We start from the raw sequence: 15,918 nt of genomic DNA, 5'->3' as shown, positions 1-15,918 counted from the left end.
CCCAAACCTAGATTCAGGTTATAGTTACGACGATTTATGGTCGTCACCAGACCAATCGATGTTTTTTTCGGGGTAGCAAGAAACATCCGGCTTTCAACCATCCAACATACAACCGTCTCCTAACTTTGTTGTTCCGGAGACACAAGAATCACACGGTGATGCTACGGGAGCAAGAAGACGCGTCCACCGGAAAAAACAACTTGCAACGGACGGGCCGGGACCGGCTTCGACTCCGAGGATGAAACGGAAAACCACTCCGTGGTCATCGGATGAGAAGGAAGCCTTGTGTCGGGCTTGGATAGTCATTTCTGAGGATCGGCGTTGCGGTAATTGTTTTAACGTTTTTAAAAATGATTTTTAATAAAAAAGTTAAATAAAAAAGTTAACTGGAAATCTAATTTAATTATTCATTTTGCAGCCGACTACCAAAAAAGCAAGGTTTTTTGGACAAAGGTTAGGGAGACGTTCTATACGCTCGTTGGGAGTACAGAGCGAAACGCCGATATGATTTCGGGTCGGTGGTCCGAAATCAGAAAATTTGTCGGCTTGTTTACTAATCTTTTCAACAGGAACGCCGGTCGTATGAGACCAAGTGGCAGTGATGATTTGGCGGTTTACAATTTCACTGTCGAAGAGTGGAAGCAGGAGTGTTTGCGGAGGTATGGGACGGTGAAGACGTGGGACGATGTAAAGTTGTGGGAGAGGTTGAAAAGGTGTTCCAAGTGGGTTGAGCTGGTGGCGCCGGACCATGATGCGGAAGTAGGGCCGAAACGGACTAAAACTATATCGTCTGGAGCGTATAGCACTTCTGCCGGGTCGGATTGCCGCGTTGGATTCGACCTAAACATTGCGGGGGAGGAAACGTCTTCACCGCCGAGGAGGCGGCCATTGGGACGGGACGCCAAGGGGAAAAAACCGGCTGAGGGGGGAGCCGTAAACATCGTCGATCTTGTTGAATCCCTCAATAAATTCAACAAAACCATGGATGTGGTCTCTAATGACAAAAAGGAAAAAAGTCGAATGAGAGATTTGGACTTCCTTACAAGAGACTTCAGTAACCTAAATCCGGTCGATCAAATGCTGATGGAAAAGCAAAAGGAACGTATCCGAAAAAGGTTGATCGAAGAAGACCAAGCCGAAGAATAAGAATAATGTTTTTTTAGTACTTTAATTTTTTTTTTTATTTTTAGATATTAATGTTTTTTTTAATGTGTGTTTTTTTTAATAATTTATGAGTTTTTTTAATAATACGTTTTTTGAATATATTTATAAAAAAATAAAAAAAAATCCGCTGGAGCCCCTGCTGGAGCCCCTCCACACCAGGGCCAGGGGCTCCAGCGGGGGCTCCAACACCCATCTTATCCAGTTCTCTCTCTGCCACACGTCACAATATTATTGGCTGGAGCCCCCACTCGCGCCCCCGTTAGAGCCCCCCACACCCCTCAGCCTCATGGTTCATCCATAATTGTCTACTATATTAATCAAATATTATGATGTGTCTCCATCTTTCGTGTCTCTAATAAAATAGCTAGTTTCTCATGACGATTTAATACTGACATCAGCAATTGAACCTCGTTGTTAGGGCATTGACAAATATGATGGTTTAATTTCAACAATCAAATGAGATGGTTGTATTAGGTAATCAAATAAGGCGATTCCATCAAATAAGGCGGTGTCAATAAATTATTTAGTTTAAAAAATCGGTTTCAATCTCAAATATGACGGTTTTCATCAAAATCGCCTTAAAATGTTTTCCCTGGTCGCCTTATTTAATGTTTTTGTACTAGTATAACTAAACGGGTCCGGATCAGATCTCGCAGGTCTGACTTATTTGCTTACCCCTAAATGTAATATACGTTCTGTAGAAAACTTTGTTTGAATAATAATAAAAGCGTTAGATCAAAAGAAAAGAAAACAAAAACAAAAAAAAAGTATTGGTGGATGGGGCAGCACCCCTTCAAACTACGGGAATGGCCACACTTATTTGGGTCATGTCACTAGCGAGATGGTTAGGGGCGCGATGGTGTTTAAATGTGCCACGCGTGATGTGGCACGTCACGTAGGACCAGTGAGTGACCAAATACACCCACACCCTTTAGCGCGTGTGTGTATGTGTGTGTGTGTGCGCTACTGTTATTTAATTAAAGACTTAGTTTAAGTTTGTACTGATTGTGATATATGTTAGAACCCGTGTGATACACAAGGGGTTAAAAAATACAACTAAAAGGTTGAATTTCATAATATACACAATAATATATCTTATGAATTTATAATATCTAAATAATGACAAACAAAATTTTATAATTAATAAATCTCTAAAAACCTCTTTAAATACAACATTAAAATTATCCAAACTTTGTCAGTAATATTTACATATCTGGACCCGTTTTATGTGTTATCGGGACACCCGAACCAATCCTATTGTAAAAATCTGGTCTTATAGGTTCGGGTCTTGCCACGTTCATGTAAAGAGCAAATGGATCACACTCACGAGACATGACCCAAACTGGACCTATTTTAATGGTATTCTTATGATTTAGGAACCGACTCTATTGAAAATGATCGTGTCTATAGGTTTGACCTATTTATGTATGATTCGATTGTTTACCGCCTCTCTGTTTCACATAGTTTTTTTTTATAAATTATATCTTTCTTTCTACATAATAAACCAAATTTCAAGATTTTAGACTTTTATTAATTTGGAATGTATAATTCAAAATTTATGCATTTAAAATCATTAAAGTCTCACATAACTGAATATTAAATACGGGAATCTTAAGCAAAGCTTAAATTAGAAAGTATGTTAGTAAATAAAATTTAGTTAAGTTATGAATAAAATACTTTGTTACAGTGTACTTGTTGTTAATTAAAAAGTAGAGTTTTAGACGCGGTTTGTATAAAAACCGTGGCTAAAAAAAGGCTTCATATTATTTGACGCGGTTTTATAGCTTTTGACGCAGGTTTTTTGCACAATTGATTTTCGTGTATATTAAGAAACCTTTTTAGACGTGATTTTGAAGGTAAACCGTGTCAAAAAAAAACTATCAACCTCGTTTAAAACTCTTTTTTTACTAGTGATCGTATTTAAATTATAAACCATCTAAAAGTGTGTAGAAAAACTGGGAGTTTGGTTAAAGTTTGCTCGAAAAAGTAATCCTTTGTTTTTATTTCCCGTAAATTACCCTTTAAAATAATCTAATTAAATAGCGTGTCTAGTATTATTAGCAAACAGTTGCACGTGGTTTAGTCAACTCTCGGACAGATCATACAAATTATTAAAGAATCATAGCACGAGGTTCAGAAGGGAGTAGGTACTTGCACTTAACTATTATATATTGTTAAGTAAAACAAAAAGGTTTACGTTCATAATCTATCTGGTTGATTTTATGTTCCCTTGCCCTAGGTTTGTTGAAATGTTGTTCTTAATAATTGTCTAGAATATAGTTTCTTTTTTGTTACAGCAAATCTTATTTAATTTCGGACTAAAACAACATCTTACGTTTACAAGAAACTAAACTCACAACCATAGAAACGTCGTAAAAGTCAAAGCTAGATATTCTCTTATCTAACTGAGAAAAGGTTTAAGCTTAACTCATAACTAATATTATAAGCTCGAAGGGTGTGGAAAAGTCGATTCGGTTCGGTTATGGGAACTTAATTATAAATATAACCAAGCTTCGGTTCTGAAAAATTGCTTAACCAAAACCATAACTAATTGGCCGGTTAATCATAGGTCGGTTAACGTTGGTTATAGGTTGGTTTTCTTTGTACCGGTTGAAAATGGTTCGGTTATGGTGTTCCAAGCTCAATTATAAAGTTACAAAGCTTAGAGCATTCTCATTCCACCCTCTATCCCTAAATCAAAAATTACACTAAAACTCACTATGTTTTCTCTCTCTATTTCAATTAAATAATACTATTTATACCTTTTATCATTATATTTTCTCTTTCTTTCACTCACAACCACTTTCAAAATATATTAAAAAACTATAGGGGGTGAACAGTAGGTTTTCAAATATACAGAAAAATCATTACTTTTTCTAAAATATAAAAACTCTTCACTCACAACACTCTGAATCACTCTCTAAATTATAAAAACACCCCTCACATCAAATGAGGGGTTGGATGAGAATGCTCTTATATATATATGTTGATTTCCAAGCTTGGTAATAGGTAGTTGCAACATGAATCTAAATATTCGAATCTAGAATGGAGGTATAAAATGTGGAAATAGAGGTATAAAATTTGAAAAAAAAAACATACAAGGTTCGGTTCGTTTAAAGTCGGTTGACATTAACCTAACCAAAATCGAATGGTTGATTAACCAGATTCACCATAACCGATCGCTCTTGTCGGTTATTGTTACTTTCGGTTACGGTTATGTTTGGTTTTTGCACACCCATAACTGAGTCAGAGCTAGACGCGACTATTTTATATATATAATTATAGTCATAAGTATTTACTATGTATTTAAAATTTTGAATCTTTTAGAACGGCTAACACACACGATATATAGACCTACTCCTAAATATATATACCAATGTTTATCGCAAGACTCAAACACTCAATCTCATTGAACACCAATTTATACCAGAGTACCACTAGGATGGAAACATGTGACCATTTAATAAATGAGCTTAAATTTAAATTTGAACGTGTTTAAGCTGATTTTTTAGGTCACATGTCATGATTACATGGTATGAACAATATTAGGTTTGAATCTGAAAGAGAGACACATGTTTACAAATGCTTTTTAGAAAATTACATATGACGATGATTATTCAACAAAGGGAGTAAATAAAGCGTTCACATCCATAATCTAGTGGTCTGTTGGCATCTTTGTCATTGTAAAAATAAGATGGTAGGTTTAAATCCGTGTAAATACATGTTAAGAAATTTCGATTGAAAATTTGTTGTAAAAGGATAAAATAAAATAAAGCGTTAAAATTTAGGGTAGGTACAATTCAAGGTCTTCTTTCAAGCCACCAACCCACACGTATTAAATTTCCTTCGATGGCTTTAAATACGTCAAGTTATACCTATGCATCTGTACTGGGTGAAAAAGATATTAAAGTGTCATATTCATCAAAATGGAAGCAAGAACAAATGGTAATAATTTCATACAAGAAGCTTTCAGAGGTTTTCTCAAGTGTTTAGGGTTAGATGGTGGTGCCGGGAAACCTGCTGCTGCCGGTGAGGAGGCTGTGAACAGCCCTCCACCGTCATCATCAGCCACTAATTACGAACCCCTACCCGCCGCAGATGAAACAGCAGCCAATAATCCGCCCGCTGACGCTCTTTCTTCACCCGTAAGTACTTTTTATTCATGTCAATTTGCTCATCATAATACTAGCTAGTCGCCTAGTCTGGGTCCGACCTAGTCTTCTGTTATAGAGGTTGGCTGTACGCGAAAAGAAAAAAAAAACTCTAGTACTATTATAGTGTTAAAATCTCGACACACCTGAAAAAAAACCCTATCAAGGAAAGTTAAAAATACGATGCAAAAACGTTTGACCGACTTCTAGAAAAAATGGTTAAAATTTGATTTTTGCATATATATAATAAGGATCATAAGAGAATTATTTGAAAATTGAGAACTTTAACGACCATTTTAAAACAATAAAAAAACCTCTAAAATAAATATGTAAAAAAATTATAAAACAATAAAAACAAAAAATTTTAATCAAGTAAAAGAAAAACAAAAGGGTTTTATTATATACATGTGTATAATTTCATTTAATCTCTATTTACGTAATGTACACATATGCATATTATCATTTACCTTAAATTGTACATATGTGTAAAAAAACATTTATGTATAATTTAGCTAAACCGAGATGGTAAACCGGGATGATAAATTTTGGTTTTTTATTCTTTTTTTTTTTTTGCGTTTTTTTATGATCTTTTTTTATTTTTGGGTTTCTTATGGTTCAAAATAGTTTTTAAAGTTCTCAACTATAAAATAGTTCTCACATAATCATGATTATATATATATTTAATAATAACTTCTCTTAATTATCTCATATATGATCGTGTTTTTCTTAAACATTTAAAAGGATATTAATGTATATGAATATCAAGAATTCTTAGGATTATCTCATATATGATCGTGTTTTTCTTAAACATTTAAAAGGATATTAATGTATATGAATATCAAGAATTCTTAGGATGTCAAGATGACATTTTTAATAGATGCTTACGTACACACCATAAAAGTTGACTGCAACTCTTGAAATATAAGACAAAGTTCTGGTATGCAAAGTAATTGATCTGTAAATTAAATAATGCTAGATATTAATATCTTCCATTGAAAAAAGAAAAACGAAAAGAAAAAACTAAAACAAAACCTCATCACGTTTGTAAATTATGTATTTTCGAATTATGGTAAAACAACATAATTAAATAGTTATAGTATTATTATATAGTGACATGGATATTATATAAAAATTTGTAGTAACGATAAATTTCAAATTGGTGACTTAATTAAAGACTTCAGTTTTGATGTTTTCGTATTCTTGGACCAGCAAATTGTAATTAAAACATGTTATAATCAGATTGACAGTACTACAATGACAACGACGGATATTGACAACAATCTTAAAGCTGATCAGAGTAATTATACTCTGGTGACTATAGACGAGATAATCAACACTAGCGATGGCACAACCGCAGAAGCCCATTTTGTTGAGTTAATCGACGATGGTCAACCTAAAATGAGCCTCTCTACTACTAGTCTAATCAGTAGCGGGGGTGGTGGTAAATCACATTAAAAGAATATCCGGATGATCAAAATAAGTATGCAAATGATCATGCATCTATGATTTTGGTGGTGGCGTAAGCATTTCTTTTCATGTGGTCACTGCAATTAGTTACTTCTACATATATATTTGCAATATTTTATGTGGTCACTTTTTTTTTACGTATATACGATGTGTTCTTGTGCTTGTGCTTGTATTTCATTATATTAATAATAATAATAATAGTATGTTATTGGACGAAAAACGTGCCACACACATATAGAGAGAGAGCACAAAACTAACGATATTTTGAGAACTGAATCGTGTACACTTTGGACTAGCTAGTAATTTATCGGTGCGTTGCAATGTTTATGGGCGTTGAGACAGTAACTTGACATGATCGAATTCGATCGGTTTCGGTTACGTTCATTACACTACTAGAACAATAACAAAAACAAAAAAAAAATATAAAAATTAATAGAGCATGACGTCAGTCGGTAAAACTCGAGTGTTGGTAAACCCAAGTGTTGTCGGTCATGTGCGTTGAGGTGATGGGCCTATGTAAATTTGGTCGGCTTTTGTCATGTTCATTACGCTTTGGTTATATTCGTTATGGTTCCGGAACAAAAACAAACACAAACAATATAAATATTGAGGCGGGACAATAAGGTGTCAGTCGGTAAAATGAGGTGTTGGTAAAACCCGAGCAATGTCGGTCTCGGACTCCCGGGCGTTGAGGCGGGTGAATCTATGTGAATTTGGTCGATTTTCATGATGTTCGTTACGGAAACAGAACAAAAACAAAAAAATTAATCCGGTTGCGTATGTTCGTTACAGTGCCAAAAGTAAAAAATAAAAGTATATATAAAAATTGATGTGGACCAATTGGGTGGTGTCGGTCGGTAAACCTAGACGTTAGTCAATCTCAAGCGTTAATTAGGCAGTGAATCTACACAAATTCTGTCGTTTCTGTCACATTAGTTACGATACCGGAACTAAAACAAAAGAATAAAATTGACGTTCAATCGGTTAGCGTTAGATTGTTGTGTTAGCGAAACTAAAAATTAAAAAAAAATACACACAAAATAAAACTAAATGACCGACGAATGAGGTGCGACCACTTACGACACCAACATTCTATTATACTTTGTGAATGTGAATGATATAAATTATTAATTAAAGTAATAATATAATGTATTAAAAGAATTATTTTAGAAATTTAAGTTAGGTAATTTGTTCGATCGATGTTTTGTTTAAAAAGGTCAATGTTTCGCCTTTGATTAATTTTATGTTTGATTTAAGATCATTCGGGTTTTATCACCGGTGGGTCTTTGAGGGGTAGATTTTTTTCCAGAATTAGAGATAACTTGAAGGCGTTTAAGGGCTTCGTACAGTTGGGTTAGACCAGCTGGCGGTGGCCTTTAGCCTTTAAGTCACCCCGTACAGAGTACCAAGACATTTTATGTTTATTGGTTGTTCAACAAAATTTTATAGTCTCTCTTTAACTTGGAAAATACCATTAATAATTGTTTGAATTAGATGGTAGTGATCGCCTCTTGTTTATATGGTACGGTAGTGAAAGATATGATCATATATAATGGAGTAAAGTGTCATTTTTATTCTTATGATTTGGAAAATAATGTAAACTAGGTTATTAACCCATGTACAATACGGATGCATATATTGATATTTTCGAACAAACACATGTCATTTGAAAGGACAACATAAGTTGTTATATGTTATTCGGGACGACAACATATTTAATGTTGTAAATGATATTGGTACGAAAACAAATGATTGTGAAACACAAAGATAAACCCAAATAACATTCAAATTACAATATTTGAAAACATAATCAAAGGTTAAATTGTAAAATTTATAAGCTACAAAAAAAACTTCCTTATAAACCATATTTATTCTTTATTTGTAACCGTGTCTTCCTTGTTTAATTTAAGAATTTTAACACAACTCTTCGCTCTTGATAAAGCTACATAGAGTTGTCTATGTGTAAACACCGGGTCTTTGAGATATATGTCAACTTTTGCTAGATATTGACATTGACTTTTGTTAATGTTCATTGCAAAACATACTACAACTAAAAAAAACTATATTCTCTTCAATATAAACGAAAGTTTATTATCTGAAGGTGTTAGAATACAACGGATTATATAGGTGCGATAACCATTATTAGTAGCTGAAATAACTTTTACTTCAACAAAACGCCTACCCAAATTAATTACTAGCAATTTAGTTTCATTACACTAACCGTTATTCTGATCTAGGGATGACAATGAAATCCGAACCCGATGGGAAAACCCGAAACCCGACATAATGGGACGGGTAACACCCGACCCATTAGGGTTTCGGACGGGTTTGGGAATAGTTTTGAAATTTTTCGCGGGTTTGGGACGGGTTTGGGATTTCTAATATACCCGATTACTCGAACCGATTACCCAATAACATAAACCCATTTACCCAATTATATACCCGATGTACCCGATATAGCTATTTTATTATATATATACTATATTCCAAATATATTATTTGTCGAAACTTGTTTATGTCAATTATTTGAGACATTTTATCTCTATGGTAACCATCTTTGTAATCTATTAGTTATATTTTGTCAAAACCTGGTAGAAATCTAGCGAGTATTGAGCCGGGTATACCCGACGGATATTTTATCAAAACCCAATAAAAAACCCGAAACCCGATGGGAAAACCCGAAACCCGACGGGTAATTACCCGATTAAAACCCGACGGGTTTGGGACGGGTTTGGGACGGACTTTCATAACCGGGTATGGGTTTGGGAATACCTAAACCCGACCCAAACCTGACCCATTGCCATCTCTACTGATCCATATTGCTTAGTAACATTATTGGCACAACGACTTTTAAAACCAATCTATGAGTCAAAATAATTTCGGTCTTTTTGATTTTATTTAGCATAATGTGTTTATAAAAGTTTTAGTTCAAATTAAAATATAAAAAATAATTGGTATGATCTTATTTAAAAACCAAAAAGCTGTTTTTTTATATAGACCACAACTAAATTTGTGAATTTTGTTGCTAAGTTTGGAAACAATATAAATTGAGTAAACCAAATATTAGTAAAAAAAATAACGGAGAAATATCTTTGCGCCTCTAATTAACATAAATTGATTCGTATACACATCTTAATTAAAACATATATTTCAAATGGTTTTTAAGAAAATAAAATAGTATTGGATAACTGGAAATTATGTTTCGTATCATTTCTAAAAAAGAAATGTGTAAACATACATCCAGTGTTATTAAAACTCTATTTATCAAAAATGTATAATGTAGTTAATAATAAACATATTAAAAATCGTTTATAAGTTTCTGTTACAAGTGCCTAATTTTTAGTTTATAACATATTAATTTTTATTTACTATATTTTAGTTAATAAAAAATTATATTAATACAATATAGTGTATTAACACGTTTAAAATAAAATGTTATCGTTCAAAAAGCTAATAAGTAGTTTTCTTGGTGTTGAAGATGCACGTTTAAAAACATAAATTCTTAAAAAACATTTAAAGGGTAACTAAAAAAAGTATTAAAATGACTAACCGTTTAAATAAGTGCTCTTATTGGAAGACGTTGATTGACCCTAAAAATTATGTTTTCTTTAATTTTGAACAAATCTATAATATAATATAATATGGTTAGTATATGAAAACGATGAACAACATATATATAAATAAAAACATAATTTTATAGAGCATGATGTTTCAATTTTGCTGACTTAATGAAGGATTTTAATACATAAAACAGAAGAATTAGAAAATCGGGAAACCAAATACCATTAACTTTAGTGACCATTATAGGTTATTTATATTTGATGTTCATAAAGATATTAAAGACATGGAAATTAAAAATATTACATAGGAAACAACAATAACACAACTTACTCTGCTGGATATGTAGACTATCGGCTAACTTGAATCGACATAAATGATCAGAAATTAATTCATTTATGTAAAAGGATCTAACCCACCAATATATTTCTAGAATAGTAGCCCATGTTAGGCATGGGTTGAAAACATATAAACAACCATAAAATTTCATAACTAAGATTTTTAATCAACACAAATAGTTAACATAAGTTTGTAACCAAAATATTAAGCATTTAACTTGTGTACATAAAACGTTAACACTTACACAAACTTACTATACACCTAAATTAAAAAACCAAACGAAGACATGAACATGTTATAATCATATTATCCCACCATCAACTTCTTCGACATTTCACAAAAAAAATAATTCATTTTGCTTCAAAATCTAAAAAACAAAATAAACCATAGCAACCTGATTAAATATACAATTAAAGTCTTAAGGTATTATGAGTTTCATTTCAACATTAATAAATAAATAAATGTATATTTTATTATAAATTATTTTGTAATTAAACTTTTTTTTATTTTGATTCAAAGACTTTTTAGTTAAATGTATTAAGTTAAATCGAAGCAATAAATTTTTATTCTACTAATTTCACTAATTAAGTATAATTAAAATAATATATAGATAATTAAAATTAAACCGGTTAAGTTTAATTTTATTACATGGAGGTCATTCCCTAATTAAAATCTAATCAAAGTGACTGCAATCTGCAGTAAATTATGTTTCAAACTCTTTAACATCATTACTTTATTTAAAATCAATTTCATTATATAATTCTTTTTTCAACTATATACATTAATCTTGACGTTTATGCGTAATTAAAAATTAGTTAAATATAAAAGATGGAAAGTTTAATGACACTGAATACTATTAAGAACAATAAAAGATTGTTGCAAAAGTCGTCAATTTCGGTTTTGTAAAAACAGAAATAAGTAAATGTAAATATTATTATAAAAAACTTAAGTTTTTTCTTGAAAATTCAGTAACAAAACAATATACTATTAATTTTTTAAGTATCCCAAAATTATTGTCAACACTTTAGCATCATTACCTTATTTAACAATAAATTCATTAGATAATTCTTTTTTCAATTTTATACATTAATCTTGACATTTAAGCTTAATTAAAAATTGGTCAAATATAAAAGATGGAAAGTTTTTATTTTGTATTTAGTTTATTAGTTTATTTTTTCATTTAACCGGAACAATTTAGACGAATCGGTAATTCTTGACATTTATACCTAATTAAAAATTGGTCAAATATAAAAGATGTAAAGTTTATTAATGTAAGGCCCCGTTACCAGTAACCCTACTTTAGTGTTGGATTTACTCATAACGCAGTTCTAAATATCAGAGTTAATTAAAACTTTCGCGGAATAATAACGCTTCAACCATAACATTTTACATAACCATCAAATCTTGTCTTATAAAACATTCATAGTCATTTAAAGCAAAACATAGTCTTTAAAAATTCACAACATTTCTCCGAGATGCCAGTATCTTCGAATCCATGCCATGTGTCTTCAATAATGCGAGCTGCCTCAACCTATTTGCCTGCGTGCATACTAAAAGTCAGCTACGCTGAGTGAGTTCTAGTTAATCACATAACTTACTTTACATACACATATACGTTCCCGAAGGTACGCATTATATACTTAACATGTCCATCATTCTTTCTTATACATTCATAGCTATCCTTTCGTTATAAAGAGCATTCGCCCTACATACCTCTGATATTATTAGGGTCCGGTCACCCTTCATCCCCGGATATTATTAGGGTCCGGTCACCCTTCATCCTCGGATATATTAGGGTCCGGTACCCTGACTCCTCGGATATTATTAGGGTCCGGTCACCCTTTCTTCCATACCTTCATACCATACCTTTCTATATACATAATTGTATGTTCATACATACATACATCATTCATTCTTCATATATAATAATTTATCATCAATCCTTTACCTGGCAGGTAATGCAATATCCAAAGATCGTTCATGTACTATTTACATACCATACATACATAACCCATACATCATACATACTTTGTTCAATAAGCAATCATACACCATATATACCATTCACATCTTTAGCTACCACCTAACGGTACATGCCATATCCAAAGATCGTTCATGCACCGTCAAGCAATCATCTTACATAATTCATATAAGACATACACTTACCACTTAAGGTAGGTGTATTAACTATCACATCGAGTATGCACACAGCCCCGAAAACATAACAAGGAAGTGGTGCTAGAAACTCACCTGAAGTTGGTTACGTTCACCGTTAATTGTTATTCCTTTATTCAGTTGGGCACGACTAACTGTCTAATAATTACATGCATCAATTAACTATCACTACTCATCTCGCGTTTCTAGTCTAATTATAACCCTCAACGAACGGGGTCCGGGGAAAGCGCCCCTGGCCGCGGGGTCTAGGGGCGGCAGCCCCTAGCAGGGTCCAAGGGACAGAGCCCCTGGCTGGGGTCGAGCTGCCAGGTCAGATTGGAAAACTTTTATTTCTATTAACTGTCATATCACATTTTCCATTAGCATTTTAAATCGTTAAATAAATTTACTAATTCAAAAGTCCAAGGGCTTCTTTGTAATTAAATCATTCTTTTCTAAGTCCAGGGGCTGTTCTGTCACTATGTTAAACTTCTAGTTCGTTACTTGGTCTCTAACGAATTAATTCTTGTAACGAATTTGACCTCATGAAGAACTGGTCCTTTTAACGAATTGAACCTTATAACGAACTGGACCCTTAACGAATCAGTCCATAGCGAACCAGTCCATGTAACGAATCATTCCATCTAATTCGTTATCTATTATGACGAATGACTGTAACGAATCAAAGGTAATTAGTTATCTTTTCCCTTAACGAATTGGATACGAACTGGAGCTAGTTCGCTAGACCTCTGCTAACGATTCAGTTGTTAATTCGTTAGTTTTCCATACGAATTAGGGTTAGGTCAGGTTTTTCAGAACATTCCCTGACAACCTCGTACATGTTTTTCCGGTGCCGCCATTGCCGGAATACCGCAAAACTCACCGGAAAAACGTATTTTCACCGTTTTACACCGTTTTCGTCCCGTTCGACCCAGATCTGAGCTAGGGTGACCCCTAAGCTCATCTTAGGTTCGATTTATACCCGATTCCACCCGAATCTCGTGACTTTAACGATGTAATGGTGTCGGCTCGTCGTTTTGTGACTAAATCTAACGAGTTTAAGCTCATAGAACATCATACTATTATTACCTCGGGTCGGTGCTTAGTTTCCTTCTTGATTTCGGCTAAGATAAGGAGAGAAGTAGAGAAAGAGCTTAAATGTGTGTTTTGGTGGTGTATGGAATATGTGTGAAATGAATTAAATGTGTGATTTAAGGTTTATATAATTATGGATCATGGGCTTAAGCCCATGGTCTTTCCTTATTTCATTCTAACCCAAGTCCATACCACATATACAATTAACCAACACAAGCCCAACCCATATTCTATTTATCTAACCCGATAACGACCCACTATAAAATAGACGAAATTTATTTTATTATTATAATCAAAAGTAGGATGTTACAAGTCTTCCCTCCTTAAAGATACATAAAAAAATTCGGGTAAAACTTGCGCATCTCATCCTCAGCTTCCCAAGTAGCATCTGACCCCTTGCGATGTTTCCATATCACCTTCACTAATGGAATAACTTTACGACGAAGCTGCTTTTCCTTGCGGTCAACTATCTCAATCGGTTGCTCAATGTAGTTAAACTGTTCATCAACCTCAATGTCCATTAATGGCACGTGCGACGTGCCATCAGCCAGACATTTTCTCAGATAAGAAACATGGAAGGTTGAGTGAATTTCTTCTAGCTCCTCAGGCAATTCCAACTTGCAAGCCCCTTCACCTACACGATCCATAATCTTAAACGGTCCAATGTACCTCGGACTCAACTTTCCTCTCTTCCTAAAACGAATAATTCCTTTCCAAGGCGAGACCTTGATCATCACATTGTCACCAACGTTAAACTCAATCGGTCGTCGCCGCTTATCGGCATACGACTTCTGTCTGTCTTGAGCAGCTTTCATTCTTGCCTTAATCTGATCGAACTTTGAAGAAATTTCTTGAACAACTTCCAAACTTCCCATCTCCTTTTGGCCAATCTCTACCTAACATACCGGAGTTCTACAACGTGTTCCATATAACATCTCGAATGGTGGCATACCAATACTTGAATGGTAGCTGTTGTTATAAGAGAACTTTGCCAGATGCAGATGATCGTCCCAACTCCCTCCAAAGTCTAAAACACAAGCACGTAGCATATCCTCAAGGGTTTGGATCGTCCTTTTGGACTGTCCATCTGTTTGAGGATGGTACGCCGTACTGATGTTCAATCTGGTTCCCATAGCTTCATGGAACTTCTTCCAAAACCTCGAAGTAAAACGAGTATCTCTATCAGACACGATCGATAACGGCACTCCATGCTTGGCCACAACCTCTTTTATGAACAAATTTGCTAACGTTTCTGACGAGATGGCCTCTCGTATGGGCAGAAAGTGAGCACTCTTGGTCAAATGGTCCACAATCACCCAGATGGTATCATGATGCTTAGCTGTACGAGGTAGCTTAGTTATGAAATCCATGGTGATGTGTTCCCATTTCCACTCTGGTATCTCTAGCGGTTGCATCTTCCCAGAAGGCTTCTGGTGCTCTGCTTTGACTTGCAAGCAATTTAAGCACTTACTAACATAATCTACTACATCATTCTTCATACCCGGCCACCAATAATCTCTTTTCAAATCTTGGTACATCTTAGTAACTCCTGGATGAATCGAATATCTTGACTTATGAGCTTCATTTAAGATTCGACCTCTGAGATCTCCATGGCGTGGAATCCACATACGGTAAAACCTAGTCTTAACACCATGTGTGTTTTCCATCAACTCGTCTTGCTGACCGAAAATCCTTTCTTTCTTTACTAGCCCTTCATCTACCAGCACTTCTGCTTGCACTTTGACGATTTCTTTAAAAAGACTTGAATTCATAATCAACTGGTATGAATTCACTGTTGCAATGACTTCCTCATTCTTACGGCTTAGCGCATCAACTACCACGTTAGCTTTACCAGAGTAGTACTTAATATCGCAGTCGTAATCCTTTATCAACTCCAACCATCTTCTCTGTCTCATGTTCAATTCTTTCTGCTCGAAGAAGTACTTTAAACTCTTATGATCTGTGTAAATGGTACACTTAGTACCATATA

The 15,918-nt window shown here is 34.0% G+C and overlaps 1 protein-coding gene across 1 annotated transcript; it reads left to right on the top strand.

Annotated features, from left to right (window-relative positions):
• Positions 1-4,837: 4,837 nt before the first annotated feature.
• Positions 4,838-6,848, top strand: LOC143634892 (uncharacterized). The gene is made up of 2 exons (XM_077102856.1): positions 4,838-5,309; positions 6,555-6,848. Exons 1-2 carry the CDS (start codon positions 5,091-5,093, stop codon positions 6,768-6,770), a joined length of 435 nt encoding a protein of 144 aa, XP_076958971.1. The 5' UTR covers positions 4,838-5,090; the 3' UTR covers positions 6,771-6,848.
• Positions 6,849-15,918: the final 9,070 nt, after the last annotated feature.

Source organism: Bidens hawaiensis, unplaced genomic scaffold (genome assembly GCF_021521415.1).
Source record: "Bidens hawaiensis isolate Kalapana, Puna unplaced genomic scaffold, B.hawaiensis_p1.1 tig00007270_1, whole genome shotgun sequence".
Taxonomy (NCBI): domain Eukaryota; kingdom Viridiplantae; phylum Streptophyta; class Magnoliopsida; order Asterales; family Asteraceae; genus Bidens; species Bidens hawaiensis.
This window is presented reverse-complemented; position numbering and strand designations above follow the sequence as displayed.